The sequence below is a fragment of the Tupaia chinensis genome, unplaced genomic scaffold, assembly GCF_000334495.1.
Source record: "Tupaia chinensis unplaced genomic scaffold, TupChi_1.0 Scaffold000685_1, whole genome shotgun sequence".
Classification (NCBI taxonomy): Eukaryota; Metazoa; Chordata; class Mammalia; order Scandentia; family Tupaiidae; genus Tupaia; species Tupaia belangeri.
In genome coordinates this window covers 8,341-33,484 of record NW_006160208.1, presented here as the reverse complement: position 1 = coordinate 33,484, position 25,144 = coordinate 8,341, and the positions used below count along the sequence as shown (strand labels likewise).

The following is a 25,144-nucleotide window of genomic DNA, read 5'->3' as shown; positions in this document are numbered from 1 at the left end:
CGCGCGGGTGGGGTTGGGGGGGGGGGCACCCACCTCACTCATGTGTGGAAACGTGTTGCCTCCTCCACATGCCAACACGGTTCATTTCCAGGGCTGCTTTACAACCAGAGAGTAAATTAATCCCGATCCTCTAAGTGAATTGGGAGACATTCCGCCCACCTAGAGGTGGTTTATTACAGATCTGTTGGTGACTAGAGCTCATCTGCTCTCCTGGTGCCATGCCTTCACCTCCACGGGTACAGTCTTCCTAATTGCCGGGAGTTGGAGGGTGCGTGGCTGTGTACCCTGTGTTTAATCTCATTTCATTTTTATTAAACACGTTCAGTACCTTTGTTGGGAAAATGCTTTTTTTATTCTAAGGACTATTACCTTTTTAAAGTGCTGTTAAATTTCCATGAGTTTTTATTTTGTCTCTGAGGTTTTGTACTTCATGTTCTAGGGCATTTTGTAATTTGGCTCCTTACCGATATTATTCAAATCTAGCACACGTTTTTATGTTATATTCTTCTCTGTTTCTGTCATTTCTGTATTGTCTGTGAAGTGCATTACATACGTTTTGATGTTCAAAGAACAATCTGAGATGTGAAATCTATGGGTGATACTTTTGAAATGACCAGATTTAAGATGCTAAGAAAAGGCTCTCCTGGGTCTGGACAGTGGCACGGCAGTAAAAGACAATGCTCTGTGAGGCTGACCCTCATGAGAAGGTTCCAGGTTCGGGTCCAGAGTCCTCCGTTGAGTACGGCAGGCCTGTAGGTTCCCATGGTCTGAAAACTAGCTAATGCTGGAGGTAGATCGTGGCCTCGAGACCCTGTAGGAGGTACCATCTCTCTGTTCCTCTCTTGGTGTCTCTTGTCTCTCTCTCGCTTATGAAAGAAGGAGATGAGTAAACTTATAAAAAGAAAATCTCTTTTACCACTGTTTTCTGTGTACCCTGCTCTTTGTCTCAGAGGCAGCCATCCGATCAGTCCTAGGCCTCCACCTTCCCATAATGCCTTAGCCTCTGCCACTCTCTCACCGTACTTTCTCTCTCCCCCTTTTTAAGAATTATTTAACTGTTTATTTATTTATTTAAATTTGACCAGAGAGGGACAGAGCAAGAGTGAGAAAGCAAGCTGCCTGGTTCGGGACTCAAACCATGGTTGGCCATGTGAGAGTCCACACCACCTGCAAGCGCCTCATCTTATTCTCTTAAATCTCTTTTCTCTCCTCAGTTTATTTTTTTCTTCTCAAAACTTCTTACCTTGCTTGCTCTAAAATGCATAAAACAAAAGGTATTTCCAAGAAAGAGCTCAGTAAAGAGACTTAAAAGAAAATATATTAGATTTTTATGTTGCTGCAAGTCATGAGCCCTGTTAGCAAAGAGTAATTTTTGTTTTGTCACATTTGTAAATATATCAAGGGGCTAATAAGCCAGTAGTGCATTTAATTTCTTTAATCTTGATACTCTTATATTTTGTCTCTGTTAGTGACATTCTTTCTCATTTCAGTGGAAAACAATTTATTTCCCCCTCTTTTGGGGCAGGTCAACTGGGAAGGGTCTTCCTAAGAGGGAAGCACATGCCTTGACAGTCGGTCGGATTGTTTGTGGGTGGGTGATGCTGTTAGTGTGGGGAGAGGGGACAGCCGCCTGTGAGCCCCGGTGACTGGCCTGTAAGTAATTATGCCTCAGTTGCTGGTGTCTCTACAGGACGAGTGGGGCTGTCCTGTCCAGACGATTCTGCAGATGTCAGTGTTCCAGTTAATGGGGTTGCTTTGAACCGTTGCCTTTGGGGAGAGCATTCCAGAAGGAAGGAGTTTTGAGCAGTCTTTTGCCTCGTAGGCATTGCTAGATAATTGTGGTGGAAGGAGACTGGATCTGAGGGAGGTGTTGCTGCCTGTCATGGCTAATAAATGACAATAAGGAAACCATCTTTCACGGAACCGTTGGTAGAACTATGTTTAAATGGCAAAATTTGTGAGTGAAATGATAGGAACTCCATTTCCCTGACACATTTTATGCTTTTCTTTCTTTTTGGTTTTCAGGAGTCTGTCCTTAAAGACTTCTGAAGCCCAACAAGGCCCAGCAGTGAAAGTGATCTATTAGCCATCTTTTTCTAAATTAAAAAAGAAGCAAAATCAGAGAACAGCCAACTGAGGAGAGTGCTCATGAATAACAATTCAGACATGAATGCCCAGCGATCTAATGTTCCTGTGGGCTGGGTAGCATTTTTAATCTTTCCATGTTTCTATCTGCCTGAGAGTCAAAAATTCCTAGGTCGACCAGTAGATGGTTGGGGAAGGGCTGAGGGGCACAAGGGAGGCACTGTTCTGATTCACAGCACTGATGAGACGGACCTGGCAGGGCCATGCCACACACTGCCGTCCTCGTGCCAGCCAGGGTCACAGGCATGCTTCTGGGCTCATTTATCAGGGGGCCTCCCCAACACGCAGTGGAAGGACCAGAACCCCAGGGGCAGTGCTTTGCAAACCTCCCCGTGAGGGTCTGTGGTGAGTAGTTACACTCCCCAGTAGCCCTGAGTCCAGGGCTTTTTGGAGCCAAGATCACATTTAGAAGAAAAGGTTTACCACAGTTAGACTGGACGAGGGCTGTCCTAGAATCATTTTGGAAAGACCAATAGCCGATAGCCTTATTTTTCTCCCAAGAGGAGAACAGAGGAGAAAGGATTGCAGCGTGACCATCCCCCCTGGGGGGTGATTTCTCACTTGCTGTCTCTCTCTGTCTTTCTGGCGAGCGCACACGCCCTATAGCAAAAACCTCTCCCCCCAAAAAAGAATTTTCTCTTTGTGATAGGCTAGTCCACTTAGCATAATATCCTCAGACGTTCATCAGTGTTGTAGCACGTGTCAGCATTTTCTTCCTTTCGAAGGTCGAAAAGATCCCATGGTATGTGCATGCACATTTTAACCACCCAAGATGGATGCTTGGGTTGCTCCTGGCATTTAGCTGTTGTTCTTTGAAAGTCCACTGTCGCTCTGGAATGTGGCGCTACCTCCCTCAGGTCCAACCGTCTGCCTTCTCCCAACACGAGTGGGTTTTCCCACTCTTAACCGGCATTTCTAAGAGACTGGTTAACGTACTTTCTTTTGACCACCCGCAGGTTTCTGTGCGTTTTCTGGAACTGAGCAGTAACCCATCTCTGCAAAGTCTCCCCAGACCTTTCTGGGCTGGAAGCAACTCTTCTATGAAATCCTGCGGCAGTTATTGTCAGCCACGATCTTCTTGGCAATGAATCGTGCGCTGTTTTATGACATCTCTTCTCCTGTCTAGAACTGTTATCGAAACATTTCGTTTAACTCTGCCCATTTATCTCTTCCTGCTCTAACTGGGTTGGAACCTCCCCAGGAATACGCGCTGCCCATGTGTCCTCGCACCTCACTGCCTCTTCTCCCTACGTGCTTGCACAGTGCCCCGGGTAGACGGGTTCAGGATACGTTTTTAATATTTCCCCCTAAAAGTTATGACCCTGATTGCACTTTAATTCAGCAGAGTAGCTGATCAAGAGCCAAGTTCCTAAATTATTTTTTTCAGGCTGATTTTCTCACAAATGGCTTGAAAACATTTTGATGTAGAATGTAAGAGAAAGAAATCTTCCTGTTAGCATCCAGGGTTAATGGGCACGTTTATCTTTAAGAGAGAAGGGAGATTACTATTTAAATGTCTCATTTTTAACTTCTGTGTTTCAGTTAACACATTCTTATATATGGCTTTGAATTAGGAATTTGGCAATAATGTACACTCTTGGCAGAACTTCCAGAGATGATGTTCCCACTGAAACCCATCTGATTAGAGATGCCTTGACCTTTTCAGGCCTTAAATCACTGTGGAATGCTTACTGGTGTAGTTCTTTATTTTAACTTTTGTTAATGAACATTGCTGCATCTTGGTATTGTTACTAACTTAAGCATGTCATTTAGTCCAGGTTTTTTTTTTTTTTTTTGAGAGGTTTTTGCCTTAGGGCGTGTGCGCTCGCCAGAAAGACAGAGACAGAGACAGAAAGCGAGAAATCACCTCCCCGGGGGGGATGGGCATGCCGCAATCCCTTCTCCTCCATTTTCCTCTCGGGATCTTGGGCACGCATGCACACGCGTCCAGTTTGAGTTTAAGCCACTGGGTCTGGGACATGAACCGCAGTTGACTACATGGGAGTTCAACGGCATAGCCATTACGCTAACTGCTGGTCCCTGGTCCAGGTTTAAATGGGCATTTTGGAGTTGCTCCTCTGCACAGTACTACATAGCATATAGCCTTTTTGTTTTTTGTTTTTTGGGTTTTTTCATTTAATTTTTTTTTTTGAAGAGGTTTTTGCTATAGGGTGTGTGTGCTCACCAGACATACAGAGACAGACAGAAAGCGAGAAATCACCCCCTAGGGGGGATGGCCACATCGCACTCCCTTCTCCTCCATTCCCCTCTTGGGATCTTGGGCATGCACGCACATGCTCCCAGCGTGAGTTTAAGCCACCGGGTCCGGGACTCAAACCGCGGTCGACTATGTGGGGAGTCCAGCAACATAGCCATTACGCTAACTGCTGGTCCCCAGCCTTTGGTTTTGTCCTGTCTCCACTTTCCGAATAAGCAGGCGTCAGTAATAAATGCAGCTGTGAGTACCAGACACCTGACTCCCGGGCTAACGCGAATGCTGCAGTCCTCCTCATCCACAGGGCAAACGTTCCAAGACCCACAATGGATGCCTGAAACTGTATAGTACCAAACCCTACATAATCTACAGTTATTCCTACACATACATGCTTGTGACCAACTTTGATTTATTGTTTAGGCACAGTAAGAGATGAACAACAATAACCAATAATACGATAGAACACTTACCAATAATGTACTGTGATAAAACTTACGTGAATGCGACCTCTCTCAAAATACTTTAATTTTTCTTTCAGAAGATGCATGTGTACACACATGCATGCACATGTGTGCGAGAGAGAGAGAGATTGGGAAGGAAAGAAAGCACTCTCCAATAGGACATGGTCGTACCGCAATTGTTTTTCCTCCAGTTTTCTATCCCACCAGGATCCTAGGCATGTGCACAGGCACCTAGCATGTTCTTCAAGCTTCCTGGGCTGGGACTCGAATCCTGGTCCGCCCTAAGGGCTCCAGCTTTCTCTGTGTAGTACTTAACTGCGGTGTGACTGCGCTGGCCCTCACAGTATCTTACGGTACTACACTCACCTGTTCTGGGATGGTGGGTGACCATGGGTAACTGAAACCACAGAACGCGAAACCATGGATAAGGGGATTACTGTAATATATTTTCCTTGCACAAGTACAGCAGTGAGCATTTGCTAGAGTGATTGCTGCCCAGTGGCAACAGCCAATATCAAGCCGCCTTTCCTATTTTCACTTGGCTCTAGGTAGCTTTGTCCACCAGCCCATTTTGTCGAGCTCCACAGGGTCCATTCACATTAAATGCAGGAAGACCATAAGTGCAAAACTTCACCCTCCCTCTCATCAGGAAAGCAGAAACCTTCCCAGAGGCCCCCAGCAGATAATCTGTCTCTGTGGCCACCGCTGTATCCCAGGCCACCCCTTGCAGCAAGGGAGTCTAGCAGGGTACTTGGCGGTCCAAGTTCCATAGTGAAGGCTGCAAAGGCAAAGCTCAGTAAGCTGTTACTAATGATGTTGGCCACAACATACTCTTTGCTTGGAAAATTGTTAAGTCTGGTCATGTGATTTCTACTGAGGTGCTCTTCACATCCTCAGTATTAAAGTGTTGAGTCGAAAGATGGTAACAGCTTCATGGGAGTTTTGTGACCTTCACATTGACTTTCAAGTTCCTCTGCAGAAAACCTTACCTTAGCTTCCTGGTTTGCCTGTGGTACACAAGAATAACACACACACACACACACACACACACACACATGTTATTTTGACAGTAAGCCATATCATGGCCTTTGGCCCCCAAATACTCTGTATTCCCTTAGGGTAGAGTTTTTTTTTGTGTATGATCACAATATATTTATTGACATTAATAAGCTTAACATTGTTAGAATACTTTGTAATTCATATTCTGATTTTGTTAGCTAACCCAATTTATTTATTTATTTTTTTTAAGAGATTTTGGTATAGGGCAAGTACGTTTGCCAGAGTGACAGAAAGCGAGGGGGTGGGGGCTGGCCACACTGCAGTCCTTTTCCTCCATTCTCTTCTTGGAATTTTGGGCATGCATGCACACGTGCCAAGCATGAGTTTCAAGCCTCTGGGTCTGGACTCTAACCGCAGTCGGCCATGTGAGAGTCCAGCAATGGAACCATCATGGCATCTTCTGGGCTCCCCTTTTTTTTTTTAAAGTTGCCGAAGGGTATGTGTGCTTACCAGAAAAAGACACAGAGTTGGGACCAGCAGATGGCATAATGGTTACATCGCTGGACTCCCATTGGTTCGAGTCCCAGACCCAGCAGCTTAAAACTCAAGCTCGGTCATTTTTCGCTTTCTGTCTTTCTGGCAAGTGCATGCATCCTATAGCAAAAAATTCTCTCAAAAAAAAAGAAAAAAAAATAGACAAAGAGGAAAAGCAAGAAAGGACCCCCCAGGAGGAATGGTCACACCACAGTCCCTTCCTCCATCTCTTCCTCCTCTCAGGATTTTGGGCATGCATGCACACATGCCCAGCATGTTTTTCAAGCTGCTGAGTCTAGAACTTGAACCACTTGGTCAACCATGTTGGATCCAGCAATCTTAACTATCAGGCCACAGGTTATTCTAACCTATTCGTTTTACTTACAGCATTTTCAGGACAAGACCTAGGGAAGGATTTGGTGTTGCAGTTGGTCGTCATGTCTCTTTAGCCTCTTTAGTCTGGGACATTCCCAACACTGGCACTGCTTCTTAATGGAGCCCTGTCCTGCTGCTGCCTTATGCCAAGATTCCTTAGAATCAGTAGTTTTCAGACATTTTGGTCTCAGGGCTTCTTTACATTCTTCAAAATTATTGATGACCCCAGAGAAACTTCTCTTTGCATGGGTTAGATCTATCGATATTTACCACATTTGAAATTAAACCTGGGAAGTTTTTTTTTTTAAACATTTTAATTTACTTAAAAATAATAAGACCTTTATATATTATCATAAATATAAAACTTTTATGAAAAATTATTGTTTTCCAGAATAAGAAAAAATAGTATAAAGCGTAGACTTGTGCAATGGTGTGAATGTGTCCCCAAAAGTTCATGTGTTGGGAACGTACTCCCTCTGCCCTCACAAATGGAGTAATGTTGCCATCACGGAAGTGAGTTTGTGGTGGGAGTGGCTTTGTCACAAAAGTGAGTTCTCTGGCTCGTTCCACCTTGCCATGTAATACCTTCCACCATGTTATGAGTCAGCAAGGTAGAGCTGACTGATGCTAGCACCATGCTCTTGCAGTTACCAGCCTCTAGAACCATGAACTGAATACATTTCTTAAATTAATACCCAGTCTGTGATATTCAGTTACAGCAGCAGAAACTAATCTTAGGGCACATTGTCTTAGGTTTTTGCAGTCATTTTAAAATATCTAGCTTAATCGACAACAACTGTTCTCGTTTCTGTGTGTGCTTTCTATCTGTTTTGATAGGTTGTTCTCGCTGAAGTACATGAAGAAAATCTAGCCATACACATGTAGCTGGAAAAGAGGCGTATTTTGATCGCTTTTTCAGAGAAGTGTGGGTATGCTTGGATACCACACAATAACTTGAAGTTTCTTAAAGGTTAGTTGCAGTGTGAAATCTAAATGAACATATTATCTTACATTAAACTCAGTTGGTCTCTTTCTATTTTAAATGGATGTTTTACCCATGCATAGTATTGTTTTTTTCTTTTTTTCCTATTTCATGAGAGATGGGAAGAGGAACTCTTTTAGGATCACACCATGATGTGATCCTCCTGATCCTTCCAGCCAGCCAAGATCAAGAGCACACCCACAGGCATGCCCAGCATGCTCAAGTCAACTTGGAATCTGCACCCCTGACTTCCCACGTAGTTCCAGTGTGACACAGCAGTGCCGTGCCACCTGTGTCATGATGGCTGGGCCCATGTAGGCTATTAAAATGTGCATTAGTCATTTCAAAACTACTGGTCTACTGTGCTATGCGTATACTTCCAAATGTTGGCACATTCCATTATACGGTATCAAAAAATCACTTGTAAATATCACCACTGATCTCAACAAAAAACAACTTAGACATTAAGATGATACACTCACAGTGACAGATCATAACTTTATCTTGAAGTGATAGCCTTGATTCATTTTCAAGGAAATGTCTGTCATATACCCAAATATGAGTACCCATACTTCGTCAGTCTTTCAAGTAAAAATGGCAGTCCATGTGCAAAGAGGCTAGTTCAGCTTGCAACTCAACCGTACAGTGCTTCTGAAGATAGCCGTTGTTCTTTGGTATGCAGCAGAACTGCTTTAAACATACTTCCCACTTCATCCAAAAGCATGTTAAAAGATGACAACTCAATGATTAGATTTAGTGCAAATAATACTTTTTCAAGACATCATTAAGGACTGTTTTTCTTTTAGATTTTCGCTACAGGACATGTGTGCTCACAGAAGGCGAGAAATGACCCTCCAGGAGGGATGGCCATGCCATAATCCCTTCTCCGTTTTCCTCTCGGGATTTTGGGCATGCATGCACACGTTCCCAGCATGAGTTTAAGCTGCTGGGTCCAGGACTCAAACCATAGTCAACAACATGGGAGTCCAGCGACTTAACCATTATGCCATCTGCTGGTCCCAAGGACTTTTTTTTTTTAAAAAAATTATTTATTCTGAGAGAGAGGCAGAGAAGCAGGCTCCCCCAACCGGGTCTTCCTACCACAATCCACTTGGTGTCAGTCAGCCAGGATGAAGGGTATGTGCCAGTGTGCTCCAAGAGGTCCAACGTGGAAACCCAAGACCTTTCCTCCCCTCGGGGCCCAGTCGTGTTGCTGCTGCACCGTCGCCCAGCCCATCAAGGACATTATTAAGTACAACTGGCCTTCCTTTTTTCTAACCTGGGTGGGGGTGAAGAGTACTAGTGCGTAGTGGTGCCTCTGCCTTGGTTCAGGGAACTTCGATTCAGCCATTGCTTTGTTGCACCAGCACAAATGCTAACAGTGGAGAGGGCACATGTATTTCTGTATTGTAATGAAAATAGTGTTGACGATGTGCACCCGGACTTCGTTTTGTGGTGTGTCTGCCTTAGATGTGGTTCCAGCCTGGAAGGTACTCGGTTCCACGGAGAGTTGCCCCGTTGTGTTGATGCAGTTCTTGGCCTGGGTGACACTGCCCCATAATCCCTTCTCCGTTTTCCTCTCGGGATTTTGGGCATGCATGCACACGTTCCCAGCATGAGTTTAAGCTGCTGGGTCCAGGACTCAAACCATAGTCAACAACATGGGAGTCCAGCGACTTAACCATTATGCCATCTGCTGGTCCCAAGGACTTTTTTTTTTTAAAAAAATTATTTATTCTGAGAGAGAGGCAGAGAAGCAGGCTCCCCCAACCGGGTCTTCCTACCACAATCCACTTGGTGTCAGTCAGCCAGGATGAAGGGTATGTGCCAGTGTGCTCCAAGAGGTCCAACGTGGAAACCCAAGACCTTTCCTCCCCTCGGGGCCCAGTCGTGTTGCTGCTGCACCGTCGCCCAGCCCATCAAGGACATTATTAAGTACAACTGGCCTTCCTTTTTTCTAACCTGGGTGGGGGTGAAGAGTACTAGTGCGTAGTGGTGCCTCTGCCTTGGTTCAGGGAACTTCGATTCAGCCATTGCTTTGTTGCACCAGCACAAATGCTAACAGTGGAGAGGGCACATGTATTTCTGTATTGTAATGAAAATAGTGTTGACGATGTGCACCCGGACTTCGTTTTGTGGTGTGTCTGCCTTAGATGTGGTTCCAGCCTGGAAGGTACTCGGTTCCACGGAGAGTTGCCCCGTTGTGTTGATGCAGTTCTTGGCCTGGGTGACACTGCCGAGAGGGAAAAAAGGATTTTTTCCCCCTAAAGAGTGGGTTATTTCCTTTTTACCTGTAATCGTATGTCCTATAGTATAGAGAATATGCAATATATGATTAATATCACTGCCATCAAAAGGAAAAAAATACGGACCAGCAGTTAGCGTGATGGCTATGTCACTGGACTCCCACGTAGTCAACTGTGGTTCAAGTTCTGGACGCGGCGGCTTAAACTCACACTGGGCGTGTGTGCGTGCCCAAGATCCTGAGAGGAGAATGGAGAAGGATTGCAGCATGGCCATCCCACTGGGGGGGTGATTTCTCGCTTTCTGTCTCTCTGTCTCTGTCTGTCTGGTGAGTGCACATGCCCTATAGCAAAAACCTCTCTCACAAATGCCCTATAGCAAAAACCTCTCTAAAAAAAAAAAGGGGGGGGGGAGAAAACACAAACTTGATACGTACTGGGCTATCTTAGTTTAGTGCTGCTCAATAAATAGCCTCTTACAGTTTTACAAATTAGAATATCCCGGATTCTCTTATTTAATGCCCTTGTGCTAAAGTGTTAACAAGAAACAGGGAGTTGAGTCAAGTTGCAGCAGTGTATCTGAAGAGATGGGAAGGCTGGCTAGGTAGTTAAGGGAACTGAACTCCCACTTGCCCAACCGCAGTTCGAGTCCTGGGCCTGATAGCTTGCTTTCTCACTTTCTCTCTCTCTCTCTCTCTCTGATCAAATTAAAATAGATAAATAAAATATCTTAGAAAGGGAGAGAGAGAGAGAGAGAGATGGGGTTTTGCTGTGGACTTAAGGCAGCCCGTGGACACTACTGCGAAGGTGGGCTCTGAGTTCTGACTGAAGCCATGTCCACACACTGGAGTCTTCGCGTTTCCCGCATCCTTCTCGAGTGGAGACGGTTTTTCTCACACCCAGATGAGGCTGATTGGCCGTCTTCACTGTGGAGCTCTTAATTACCTGCAGCAGCCCTGGTAGGGGCGATAAGCGCAGGGCCATCGGTGCCTGAGCTCGCATGCTGGCGCTGATTAGCTCGGCTGCTTGGAGCCAGGACTAACGAGGCCGGAGCACGTCCTGGGCCTCACAGCCCAGGTAGCCCGGCCACCCTCCAAATGGCCGCCCCGCCTGGTCAGCTGCCTCGCAGATGCTTGCTGGCGGCTGGAAGGAGGCCAGGGAGGCCCGAGCCAGCAGTCAGCACGGGCTCTTTGTGTTTAAAACCCAACAAAATAAAAACAGGTTCTCTGAGGTACCGCCCCCTGTGACCCCTCTCTAGGACTATCAGACTTCATGATTTAAATTTAATTTGTAAGCCATTTGTTTTTTTTTAAACTAATGATTTATTAGCACTTTTATCATAAGTAACATTTAATATCTATTAATGAGAGTTCAAATGGATCAACTATTTAGTTTCTTAATGAAATGAATCGGAAAAGTTTCACTTGGAGGACACGCCCTACGGCGAGCGTGTGCTCAGCGTGATTTGTGACCTTGATTCATTCGTGTTATGAGAGGAGTCAGAGCAGAGGGGAAAACGAAGCCAGTTTCAGCCCTTCCGCCAGCAGCTCCGACTTCCAAGAGGGCGGGCTCAGGAAAGGGCCCAGTGGAGTTTCCAGATGCTTCCACGGACACCCCAGACTACTACAATATTGATGAAGTCTGTGCTCCTCCCACTTCCCTTCCACTCTCCCTGTGCCGGTGACGAGGTAGGCTGGCCCCACGTCCACCCAGGACGACACCCAGGGAGGAAGGTGCGAATAGGCTTAGACCCGACACAAACACCCAGGTCAGCCAGCCCAGCCTTCACTACCTAAGAGCATCAGTGACACATTTTGATTAAGCAACTACTACCACAGGGGGTCTTCAAAAAGCTCATGGACCTTATGGGGGCGGGGAGCTGGATTTCAAAGATCTTTTGCAACAAAACAAACCCATATTTTTTTATTTTTGGAGAGGTTATTTTGCTATAGGGCGCGTGCGCTCGCCAGACAGAGAGACAGAAAGCGAGAAATCACCCCTCAGGGGGGATGGCCACGCCACAATCCCTTCTCCTCCGTTCTCCTCTAGGGATCTTGGGCACGCATGCACACGCGCCCGGCATGAGCTTTAAGCCACCAGGTCCGGGACGCGAACCGCGGTCAACTACGTGGGAGTCCAGCGACATAGCCATGACGCTAACTGCTGGTCCCCAAACCCGTATTTTTAATTCCGTTTTTTCCATGAACTTTTGGAAATCCTCTGGTGTCTTTAAAGGGGAAGGGGTCCACAGTAGAAAGTTCTGACGAGTAATTCCAGCTTATGAGGTTCAAAGGGAAAAGGGCCCTGTGTGATAGGCGCTCCCTCGAAATGCACGTTCCCTACCAAACAGCAACAGCACCTGGGTTTAAAAGCAGCATGGCAGGTTCTTCTGGAGTGATGGAGTGGGCACAAAAGCTCTAAACCTGTGTGCACCACTCCTGTCACAAACCCCTGTGGCCAATTAGCATCCGTAGAGGCTGTGAATGGGGAGGAGCCAAAGGAACAGTTGCTAAGTCCTCACGGGTGCTTAGACCAGGCCTCGTCCTGAGCTCTGAGCTCCCGAGTTTGCAGCCCTGACTGTGGGCCTCAAAACCAGCACAGATCACAAGAGTAAGTCCTTGTGTCCTTCACCCCCAGCGAGGGACAAATGCAGCCTCGAATTGCAGTTTAATTGATTAAAGGTTGAGCCCCTTTAGCCACTGGTGGTGGTGCCAGTGAACTTGAGAACGCTGGAGGTGCTCTGGCCCAATTAGGAGTCAGCGGGAGCCTCGGGCGCGGGCAGACATGGTACCTGCTGTCTGATGTTCTGCCAGCTTGCTGTAGTGCAGTCACTCCACTGCACCCGGATGATGTTTCAATTTAGACTCCTGCTCAGGCAGGACTCTAAGAGGCTCATTGTCTGGGAGTGGGCTTCCTGCCTGTTACCTCTCTCCCCCTGCCTCTCCTCTCCTGGACTCGACCGTGACATTGCTCACGGCCAAGTGAGTTGTTAGGCGTCCCTGTGCTGCAGGCTGGCAGGTTTCCACCCTCGGAGGAGGAGGCAGCAAGGTTTGCAGAGGAAGATCCCAGACTCTTGAAATGCAGGCCTGGCACCTTGGCATTTGCAGTCCTGGAGATCCCTGTGAGTCTGCCTTAGTGAGGGGCCAGCACTGCGCCGTGGTTGTTGGGGAATATTAGTGTTTAGAATCGTCTTGTCTTAAACTCTTGGATTGTAGATAAGGACACGCAGTGAAGGGATTCAGCCCAGCTTGTGCCACTTTCGAGGGCCAAGCAGGTGAGAACTGAGGTGGCTCTGAGGTCAGTGCCCATGCCAGGATGAAGCTGGGTCCGGGAGCTATAGTGGGCAGGTGGGCACCAACTGCAGGCCTTCACCTAGCTAGTCTCGTCTCTTTCCTAGCTAGTCTCGTCGCTTTCCCTCCTGTTCTTGTTGCCATGATCTGGCTGAACTCTATTGCTTCTAGAATATTCCTTCCTAGATGGAGGATGCTGCACTTGCTTCTGCCTGGATGAGTGTCCTCCTCCAGCTCGCTCTTCCACATCTTCAGCACTGTAGCTCAAAGCTGCCTCCTCACAGGGGCCTACCCTGACACCTGCCCTCTTGAAAGTCCCTCTTCCCAGTTCCTGTCCCAGCAACCCACTTCCTTCCATAGGTAACTCTTTTTCTTTTTTTTTTTTGGAGAGGTTTTTGCTATAGGGCTTGTGCACTTGCCAGAAAGACAGAGACAGAGACAGAAAGTGAGAAATCACCCCCCAGGGGGGATGGCCATGCCGCAATCGCCTCTCCTCCATTCTTCTCTTGGGATCTTGGGCATACATGCAGACGCACCCCATGTAAGTTTAAGCCACCGAGTCTGGGATTCGAACCACGGTCAACTACGTGGGAGTCCAGAAACATAGCCATTACACCAACTGCTGGTCCTGGTAACTCTTTTTCTGAATTTGTTTGTTTTATGGCTTTGTGTTTGTCTCCCTCCAAGACAGCAGGGACCAAGATTGTTCTATTCCAGCTGACTCCCTAGTGCCTAAAACAGTGACTGAGTGAAGAGATACACTGGGTCTATGAAAGTCTTAGAAAAGTTTTCTGTAACCCGGACTCGCTTGCTACAGGGACCCTGCAGATCGAGGGTGGCACTCATGAGCTCTGTCGTCATATGCAATGTGCTTCCTCAAGAGGCCATCTGCCATTCCACCCTCAGTGACTGCTTGGCATCTCCATAGCGGGGCGTGGGGGCTCACGTCCTACAGCTCCCAGGAGCACTAGGGTGTGGCGATCTCTGTGCGCGGAGCCTCTGCAGCATGCCACAGAGCAGTGCCCCGAGGCCTACTTGTCTTGGATCAGGGCTGGTTGTCGTCAGGTCAGTCACACCACAGGCCAATGTGACATTTCTGGACACCAGACTCGGTCCTGTCCTGGAGTGGGGCAGGTCAGCTACAGCATTGCCCAGTCAGAGTCACAGTGGCCGTAACAGGAGAAGTGGCGTGTGAGTGCTGGGGGTGGGAATTGTGGAGGTAATATGGGAACTCTGTACTTTCCACTCGGTTTTCTATAAACTTAACTGTGCTGGGGGACCAACAGATGGTGTAATGGTTACCTCACTGGACTCCCACGTAGTTGACCTCGGTTCAAATCCTGGACCCAGTAACTTAAACTCAGGCTGGGCATGTGTGCATGTGTGTCCAAGATCCTGAGAGGAGAATGGAGAAAAAGGGATTGTGGCATGGCCATCCCCCTTTAGGGGTGATTTCTCACTTTCTGTCTCTCTGGCTAGCACACGCACCCTATAGCAAAAATCTCTCTCTTAAAACAAAAACAAACAAAAAACTGTGCTGAAAAATAGTCTAATTTTTTTTTTAAGGTTTAAAAAAAGCTTGGCTTGTGATCAAGCTGGTGGCATGGTGGTTAAGGCAGCTGGATCTCACATGGCCAACTGCACGGTTCAAGTCCTAGACCTGGCAACTTGAAAAACTGCAGGCATGTGTGTGTGTATGTGTGTGTGTGTGTGTGTGTATGCCCAAAGTCCTGTAAAGAGAATGGAGGAGAGGATTGCGCCAGGGCCATCCCCTCTGGGGGTGCTTTTTCACTCTCTCTGTCTCTACTCAGTAAGCTCATGTGCCTTTGGCAAATAGGTAAAAAAGAAAAAAAGAAGTGGCTGTTGCCTCAGTGAGGAGTGAGAAGCTACTCAGGAAACTACAGAGGGGCCTGGGAGGAAGAGCCCGGCACTTGGTTTTCCTGGCTGCTTTTACTGTTGGGATTTCTTTGTTCAGGTGCTTAACCCTTTGTGATTTTGCACGATGGCAGTAATCATGGACTATGAGATTTCTGAGGGACACGAGTGTACAGATGTCTGAACAAGGAACCGAAATGTCGCCAAGACCAACACTAGGATCGCTTACAAATGCTTACAATTTTTTTTTTTTTTGTCTGTTTGGATCTGTGTATCTCTGGGGGTAAAATAGAGAAAAGTTGGGCAAGTCTACCTTGCTAGAATATGTAGAAAAGGTTCTTGGAGTCAGGAGAGTGTCAAGAAAAACTTGGAAGAGAAAAGATGTTTGATGAAATTGAGCAGAAGGGCTTGAGAGTGAAATAAAATGAAAGTGATGGGTAGTTTTAAGGGTGAGAGAGAGATGAAAAAAACAGATATTCTTGAGGCTTGAATTAGGTAAGAATGCGGACCTCTCAAGGGACCGGAGCCTCATGAAGCCAGGGCTGTACTGTCGGGGCGTGGGCAGCGTGGTGCTGAGGGCAGGGGATCTCAGAGGAAGGAGTGGGTGGTCCATCCTGTTTGGAGGAGCTGGATGGGACAGGAGGCACATGGACCCATCCGAGTGCTGTTCTGATGTGTGCCATGTCCCCCGTATAGGACAGTGCTCACAGCCATGTTCACAGCCGCGTCCTTCACCAGAGCCGAGAGGTGGGAGTGCGTGTCCTTTGATGAATGAATGGACAAGCAAACCGTGCTCTATAACACTGTGCAATATTATACAAACCTGAAGGCATTTTTTTTTTTAAGTTTATTTTATGAGAATGAGAGACAGGACAGGACCAGCCAGAGGTATGCTGGTTGGGACAGCTGGATTCCAGATGGCCGACTGTGCGGTTCACGTCCTGGACCTGGTAGCTTGAAGGACACACCAGGTGCATGTGCACATGTGCCCAGAATCCCTGGAGGAGAATGGAGGATTGCAATGCGGCCATGCCCCCGGGGAGTGATTTCTCACTTTCTCTGTCTCTCTTTCTCTCTCTTTCTCTCTCTCATGAGTGCATGTGCCCTCTAGCAATTTTTTTTTTTTTTAAGAGAGAAACAGCACCCTTGACAGGGTCTCATGCCTTCCCAGCCAGCCAGCCTGGCCGGGTTCTGGTGAGGGCTCTCTTCCTGGCCCATACGTGGCCGCCTTCTCGCTGTGGCTCCCATGGTGGGGAGAGCAGAGGGTGAACAAGCTCTTGGCACCTGCTCCCAGTGTGCACGGGGTGAGGGAGCTGCACCTGCACTGCTCCACACGGATCCCGGATCTCTCAAGCAGTGAGTTCCCACTGTGCCACCAAGCCAGCCCAAAGGAAGGGGATTCTGACACGTGCTCCAGCACAGATGAACCTTGAGGACTGTATGCTAAGACAGTCCCAGAGGATGAGTAACGGCAGGATCCCACTTACATGAGTGTCTGGAGGAGTCATATCCATAGGGACAGAACGTATTGACTTGTCAGGAAAGCCATGATGTGTTTTTCTGTGCAAAATATAATGGGGGGGGGTGGTACTAGGGTAGAGGGGCATGGGAGTTGTTAAATGGATGTAAAGTGTCAGTTTTACAAGATGAAAATATTCTGGAGAATGGTCACACGCTAACATGAAAACTGCTTAACTATACATTTAGAGATGGTTGAGATGGTACGTTTTATGTTGTGTTTTTTACCACACATACACAACAACACAAGAACCAAAAGTAAAATGGCCAGCCCTGCTCCGAAGTGGTCAGGGGGGCCACAGAGAGGGTGAGTTTTCTCATCAGTTTGGGTTAAGTTCCAAACACCCACCTGGCTTTAACCGCACGCCTTACTTGGTCTCTCTGTAGTCACTCGGCCCTCTGTCGTTCTTAGTCTTCTCAGGCTGCTCTCACAAAATACCATAAACCGGGGGTTGAAACAGCAGGCATTTCTCTCTCACAGTTCTAGAGGTTAGAAGTCCGAGGTCAGGGTGCCGGCCTAGCCGGGTTCTGGTGAGGGCTCTCTTCCTGGCCTGTACATGGCCGCCTTCTCGCTGTGGCTCACGTGGTGGGGAGAGCAGGGGATAACAAACTCTGGGGTCCTTATAAGGGCGCTAATTCCATCAAGAGGACCCCACTCTCATGACCTCATCTCACCATGATGACCTCCCCAAAGCTCCGCTTCCAAATTCCGTCACACAGGGGCTGAGGTGTCAAGATATGAATGTTGAGGGAAGCCAGTTCCGCCCATAGCTTAGCCTTTCCCCAACTCAAGACTCGGAGGAAGCACGTATCCATTCAGCTTCGTCCATCACGCCCCCGTTCCACCTCTGCCTGAGCGTCTTGGACTGTCTCTGGGGCACCTGTCCTGTTCTCCAGTTCCCTAGGACCTGGCAGTGCAGTCGCCTCCGGTAACACCCACCGAGCTCCGTGGGTCTTTCACCCAGGGCCTGGCCAGCTGTCTTGCTGTCATGGCAAAATACAATCGTCACGTGGCTATGCGTGGAACCCAGGCCCACTCTGGACCCTGCACCCCAGAGAATTCAAAGCAGAGCAGCATTTCTATTATCACTTAGTAATTGGAGTTCTGCAGACTTGGGATTACTGCTAATGGAAAGCAAATGGGCTAAGAATCAAGAAATAAGCACTTGAACAGCCAGCACCACTCAGCAAAGCCAAGAGGCTATTATGCCACTTTATGTGGATGGAGATCATCATTTGCAGATAGATTTGCACAAATCTTACCAGCCCGTAGAAACAATGCCCCACCAGGCTTCCCTGCCCGGTGCAACTAAGTGGCCGCACAGCCAGGAAGCCTCACCTGGACAGATCGCTGCCCAAGGCCAGGCTCTCCCCCGAGGCACGAGAGAAAGTTGATTTTGTCCTCACTGCCCACTTTCTCTCTGATCCACAAAGCTCAGAGAAGCTCTCGGAATTCAAGCACTTCCACGTGCCCTTCCTTGGCCTTCCTCCACCCTCTCACCAAGCCCAGCCCCGAGAACAGGCAGCGGCAGGCCTGGGTGAGCTGCTGTGGGCCGGGAGCCCAGAACAGTGGCTCTTGACTCCAGGAGAGAGAAGTGGCTGTAAAGAGTGATGTCTCCTGGGGCTGGCTGACCTCAGGGCTCGGGGTTAGTCATGCCCTTTCTCTGCTGTGGGATCGTGTCAGCCATCATACATTTACATGAGGGGCCTTTTCTCCGTAGATCGCGCTACCCCCTTCCCAGGTGCTAAAAGGCGATTTAATATGCAGAAGCTCTGCTCGAACAGCGCTAGGTTATGACACGAGGAAGTGGGAAAAAAAACCTAAGCCCAAACCCTGTCCTTCAGTTGTCCTCCCGGGAAAGCGCCCTGCCATTGGCCAAGGACAGAGCGGGTGTGCTGTGGTCGTTGGGCTCAGCAAACAGGAAGACTGGGGCAGCCTGAGCTGGGCGAAGCACTGTCAAGACTCACAGGAGTTCCCCTGTTCAAGCTGGCCCAAGGGCCCGAGAGTCTCTGGCAGATGCCAGGACGTTTGTCGACTGACGGCCTCTCGGAGGTGGGAGAAGGAGCGAGAAACGCCAACTGTCTGTAACTTAGCCCCTCAGAAAGGGGCCGCCACTCATCGGTGACCACCTCACTTAGCCATTAAATGTCACTGCGGCCCGTTCGCACAGGGGAGAGAATCTACATCTAGCCATAAAAAGAAAGAAAGACAAGGTGATGAAATGAAAGAAGTTGTGAAATGACATTTTTTTTTTTTCCAGCAGGTCTGTCATATCTCCTGCATGGAGGAAAATTGCTTTCTGTAAATCTTGGTCCAACAGAACAAAACACCTATTTCTTTCCAGTTGGGGAGACAGCCATTCTCATCGGCATAATGAAGGTATTGTAAGCTGTGACTTTTACCAAGGCTGAAGGAAACCAATCTGCGATCTTGACAGATATGATCTTTCTGGGATGCACTGTTCGTTTACGCTGGCGAGAGACCTCAATTAATTTATGAGCCCGGACAGCAAAGATGTGACCCCGTGTGCGTCGTCTAAGGTGGCGCTGTCCCTGTCTGAATTTATGTTCTGGTAATTTAAAAAGATTTATATTAAGCTTTTCTTTCATTTTGAGAGTAGATTAAAATTCTAATGGAAACCATTTGTATGCATTTGTTGAATTGAATAGTATTTATGGCTGGGTAAAAAAAAAAAAAAAGCTGCAAAATTCTGCCGATAATAAAGTCAGTGGAGCAAGAATAAGTGTAAAAACAGGAAGGAAATACTCAATAGAAACCATACTGTATTATACAAGTATAATGAGGCAGAGAAGCCGAGCAGAACGGGGCAGGGATTAGGCCCCCGGATGGGATAGTTTCCCTTAGTTAGTGTAAGGTTTTTATGGCCCTTTTATGACTTAAAACCAAATTTAAATTTCAAAATAGGCCAGATCGGTCCCCACAGACCCCATGGCCACCCTCTCCCATCGTTCTTGGACTCCTACTGGTGTCCAGGACAAACAGGAAATTCAGGCGGCTCTCAGAGAAAATACGCTGATGCCTGGAAAAGAAGACATATTAAGCAGGAGGCCAGAGGTTAGCGAGTGGAGCGAAGGCTGAGCTTGGGAGCGCAGCGCAGGTGGAGGAGGGAGCTCGGGCACCTTCCAGGCCAGAGTAGGGACGACACAGCGTTCAGATCACACCGATTGTCATGGCCACTCTCCCAGTGCCCTCCTGGAGCCACCATGTTCCCTGCACAGTGAGAGCAGGGCATGTGTGCCACCAACCCGTAGGTGGTCTTCTGCCAGTGCCTTTCAATAGAGGCACGAGGGTCTGCACACATGGTCGTCCGAGAGGCAGCCTCTGGCCAGGGGCAATCTGAAGGCTCTCTGGCTGTCACCTTTACCAAGGGAGAGAAGCAGGAGGTACAATCGAGGCCTATACCTTGTTGGAAGGGCAGAGAAATTTGGCATCTGTCAGCAACCATCTCGGAGCTAAGAGAGGGCTTCAGGGGAGCTCGCATTCCGTCACAGAGAGCAGCTGATAGCATCGCGCAGGCGGGCCAGGAACTGGAATTCCCTGCAAGCCCAGCACTCCGTTCCCGCATCATTTCTCCCCTCGATTGATCGATTGATCATAAGCATAGCCCTTCTCAAAGCTGTGCGGATGTCATAAGACGCCCTACAATGCATTAAAGCAGAACTGGGCATTCGCAAGTTTTACAGACGCAAAGTGTTACCGCTGTCAGCAGAAGCCTGCATGGAAAATACGACATATCTTAAGAGAGAACTGTCTCCTTTCAAAATGGCTTTGAAGCCTGACACGCAGGAGCTCTGGCCTGGGCATTTTCTAAGAACATCGCCTTACTGCCCCAAATACAGGTTCCTTCTTGCCCTGGAAATCTTACCGGTCTCGGAGCCCTGTCACCTCTACTCGGTCTAGTCCATGTCATGTCTGTGAGCCACGAGGTGGGTCTGTGTGGTCACCTGTGTGTGCCTAGCATCGAGCACAATTCCTCGCACACAGTATGTACAAGGGGACTTCCTACATTTTGTGGAAAATGGAATTAAAGTACAAATTCATCATGGTGATTTTTTTTCTATATCCATGCGTTTTTTCATACCGTTGAAGACCCCCTCATACTTGTTGAGTTATACACATGTGCTCCAGGCCCCACGAGGGATATAATATGAGTAAGACAAGCCCCCACCAGGACAGGGCTAAGCACCTGTGTTTGGGTGAGTCGGGCCTACGTTGAATAGGCACTCAGCTCTGGTCCACAGTTTAAAATTTTTTTGAAGTTTATTTATTTTTTTCCATGTGTGTACATGAGAAAAAAAAGAGAAATAGCACCTGGCATAGGGGTCCCGATCCTGCCTTCCATCCCAGCTCAGCCAGCCCCAGATCATGGTACATCTGTACTCCGTGTAGTCAGGGAGGTCTCTAGACACGGACCCAGCACCTGCCCATGTGTGAGCCTCGCAGTGCATCGCGTTTCCCGCTGTACCACCACCTGGCCCCCTTCACTTTAAGTAACTAGGGACATATTTTCAAAATTTCTAGTCTATCAGCTGCTCTTCACCCTCAAAATTACCACCCAACTTGATGTAACCTAATGGAATTCCTACTCTAAGCCACGCACAAGAAGTTGTACATCATTTTATCCTTACTGGATGGCCACGTGAATCCTGGGAAGCAAGGAACCCTATTATTACCAACACCCCAGATGAGATGAGGAAAGAGCCATGGAGAGATGTAACCACGCGTCTGTTGTTATGGAACTGCCCACTGAGAGGTAGAATTTGAATTCACATGTGATTCTAAATCCAGTTCCTCCTCCGTTGATTCATCTGTGTAGCAACATTCATGGGATAGCTACTGTGGCTGCCACTGCTCCCGTCAGGGGAGGGCGGTACGGGCCTTGTCTTACCCTGAAGAAACTCACCAACCATTAGGGAAAATGCCAGGGGGAATGGTCGTGGGGTACGCAGACAGACTCCTGGCCACACTAACAGCAGGGGAGCTGGTAGAGGGAGCAACCTTTCCTAGAGGGGGAAATTTAAAGCAGTTCTTCAAAGATACCTGCACCAGGACATCTACAGGAATTCCAAGAGGAAAGAGTCTGTACTTGCCTGTCACCTTATCAGCAAGGCCTTCCCTGACTCCCTTTTGTAAAAAGCAAACTCGCTCCCCCTCAGCCACAGTGCACAACGCATGTGACATACCACACGGGTAGGCTCAATAGTGGCCCCCAAATGTCCATGTTCCACTTCCAGGATAGGCTACTTATATGGCAAGTGGACTTTGCAGATGTGATTAAGGATCCTGAGACATCAAGCAATTTTATCTGGGGAGCGTAATGCAGTCGCTTTATAATCTCGTACTGTAAAACTCCTTATAAGAAGGAAGCAGGTCAAAGAGGAGAGAAGAAGCTATAAAGCTAGTTTTGAAGATGGAGGAAGGGGGGCTGGCAGGGGGGGTGTTGGTTAAGGGTGCTGGACTCCCACATGGTCAACCACGGTTCAAGTCCTGGACCTGGAGGCTTTCTTTCTCTCTCTCTATCTCCCCTCCCTCTGGTCAAATTAAAAATAAATAAAATAATTAAAAAAAAAAAAGCTGGAGAAAGGGCCTGCATGTAGCCACTGGAATCTAGAAGAAAAAAAAAAAAAGGAAATGGCTTTTCCCTGGGCTTCCGCAAGGAACCAGTCCTGCGGACACCTGGATTTCAGCCTTGCAAGACTCTTTTTGTCTCTGACCTCCAGAACTGTAAGAGAACAAGCCTGTGATGTCAGCCACCCAGCGTGGTGAGAAATGAACACAGCACGCACCTGCACGTTCACGTGTTCATCCTCTCTCCTCTGCTGGGGTGTGAACTCCGAGTGGCCGGAAACCTTGTCTGTTGTGGACTGTCGTATCCTCAGTGCCCAGAACAGAGTCTTGCACACATTACATACTTGTTGAGTGAACAAAGACAGAAAGCGGTGCTACTACATGGACCAGGGCTCCCAGGTACGAAATATCCGGGACGCTGGTGGGCGTGGCTACTTGGTGAGCGACATGGGGAAGTAGGGGTGAGTTTGGAGATGCGAGAGGGAGGGTGCTGATGCTGAAGCATTTTATGCTTTATTCTGCAAAGGAAGAAAAAACATGGGTGGGTTTTACATAGAGTAGAGACATGATTATATTCATGTATTGCTTTATTTTTAGAATTATTTAACTTTATTCATTCATTTATTTTAATTTGACCAGAGAGAGACAGAGAGAGAAAGTGAGAAAGCAAGTCACCAGGTCTGGGACGCAAACCATGGTCAGCCACGTGAGAGTGTTTAGCACCTTAACCACCACGCCACCTGCTGGTCCCTTCGTGTATTGCTTTTTAAATAATTTAAAAGAATTTTTCTGGGTGCCAGCAGGTGGCACAGAAGTTAAAGCACTGGATCCCACATGACTGACTGCCTTCAAATCCTAGACCTGGTAGCTTGAAAAATATACCAGGCACGTTTGCACACATGCCCAGAATCCCAAGAGGAGAATGGAGGAGAAAGGATTGCAGTGTGACCATTCCCTTGGAAGGATGCTTCCTCTCTCTCCCTCTCCCTCCCTACCCTTCTTTCTCCCTCCCTCTCCCTTTCCCTCTCCCTCTCTCTTCCTCCTTCTCCTTCCCTCCTGCAAGGGCACACATCTTATGGCAAACTAAAATGTTAATAATAATAGTAATTTTTCTGTTCGGTATTTTCACTGGGGGTATGTAGATCCGGCTATGGTAGCATACACTGGACAGCCTGCTGTCAGGCTGAGGTCACACGAGAGGCCCAGGCCTCATTCCTGGCCACCTGAGAAAGTTGGGTACGAGGGTACATACTTAAAGTCCCAGCTGCTCTGGAGACTGAGGCAGGAAGATCCTGCATAGTAAGATCCTGTCTAAGAAATAAATAAATAAATAAATAACACTCTCTCCCCACCCCACCCCCATACATACACACTTAAACACACACAAATTGGGAATATATGGAAGCATAGACAAAATTATTCGATCTTTTCTAGAACTAGTCACTGCTAATGTTTTGATATACATGTATTACTCCCTTCAGACTTTGAAAGTATGCTTTATATTAGGTCGGAAAAATCATGACACATTATTTGCATAGAAAAACATAGAAAAATACATCATAACTTTTCTGACAACTCAATGTAAGTTTTGAAACTGGCTTCTCCCCCTTAATATGAATTTCCCCATGTCATTAAATAGTCTCCTGAAAACATAGTATTTAATTATTACATAGTATTTGTCTGACTTTGCTCTTGTGTTCTACCAATTCCCTCTAACAAATATCTGACACTGGATGATTTAATAAAAGATAGGGGTTTGGGGACCAGCAGTTAGTGTAATGGCTATGTCGCTGAACTCCCATGTAGTCGACCGCAGTTCAAGTCCCGAACCTGGTGACTTAAACTCACATTGGGCGCGTGTGCGTGTGTGCCCAAGATCCTGAGAGGAGAATGGAGGAGAAGGGATTGTGGCGTGGCCATCCTCTCTGGGGGGTGATTTCTCGCTTTCTGTCTCTCTCCGTCATTCTGGCAAGCGCATGTGCCCTATAGCAAAACGATGTGCCCTATAGCAAAAACCTCTCCAAAAAAAGAAAAAAAAATAGGGGTTTATCGGCTTCTAGTTCTGGCAGCTGGAAAGCCCAAAGGCACGAGGCCGACAACACAGGCAATGATGGAAGCAGGGAGGATGGCAGAGAGACGTGGGGGCCACTCTTTGTTTTACAACCTGTTCTCACCTGAGCTAGCTCCTCACGAAAGCTCGGAATCCCTCACTCCGTCTCATGAGACTGCACTGATCTGTTCAGGAAAGCGATGGCCCCGTGATCCAAATGTCACTTATCAGGCCTCTCCTCCTAAAGGGCTTACCACCTCTCAATGCCATCACACTGGGGACCAGACTCCAAAGCATGAACCCTTATGGCACAAACTACTGTCTAAACCAGAGCAATATTCTATCATTCGACAAACTGACTTTATTTAACCAATTCCCTCTGATTCTACAATTCATTTGTCCCCACAATAGTTTTTATTGATTTATTTATTGAGAGAGATTTTTGCTATAGGGCTCATGTGCTTGCCAGAGAGACAGAATGTGAGAATGACCTCCTAGCAGGGATGGCCACAGTGCAATCCCTTCTCCTCCAGTCACCTCCTGGGATTTTGGGCTCACACACGCTCATGCCCTGTGTGAATTTTAAGCCACCGGGTCCAGGACTTGAACTCGGTCAGCTACATGGGAGTTTAGTGATGTAACCATTATGCCATCTGCTGGTCTTGCCCACAATAGTTTTTAAATTAATTGATTTCTTTCATGAGAGAGTGAGAGACAGAGACAGGTACCCAATGGGGTCTTTTTTTTTGAGAGGTTTTCGCTAGAGGGTGCATGCAATCGCCAGAAAGGCGGAGGGAGACAGAGAGATAGAAAGCGAGAAATCACCCCCCGGGGGGATGGCCATGCTGCAATCCCTTCTCCTCCATT

The 25,144-nt window shown here is 47.6% G+C and overlaps 1 protein-coding gene across 2 annotated transcripts in view; it reads left to right on the top strand.

Moving 5' to 3' along the window:
- Nucleotides 1–19,280, top strand: part of DCTD (dCMP deaminase) — a 45,744-nt gene extending 26,464 nt beyond the window's left edge. The window contains exon 6 of one of the 2 annotated variants that reach the window (XM_014592396.1): nt 18,902–19,280. In XM_014592396.1, the coding sequence (XP_014447882.1) occupies nt 18,902–19,049 (148 nt within the window). In that variant the 3' untranslated portion in view covers nt 19,050–19,280. Of the gene's footprint in view, nt 1–18,898 lie in introns of both variants that reach the window. The other variant, XM_014592395.1, reaches the window with a different exon arrangement.
- Nucleotides 19,281–25,144: the final 5,864 nt, after the last annotated feature.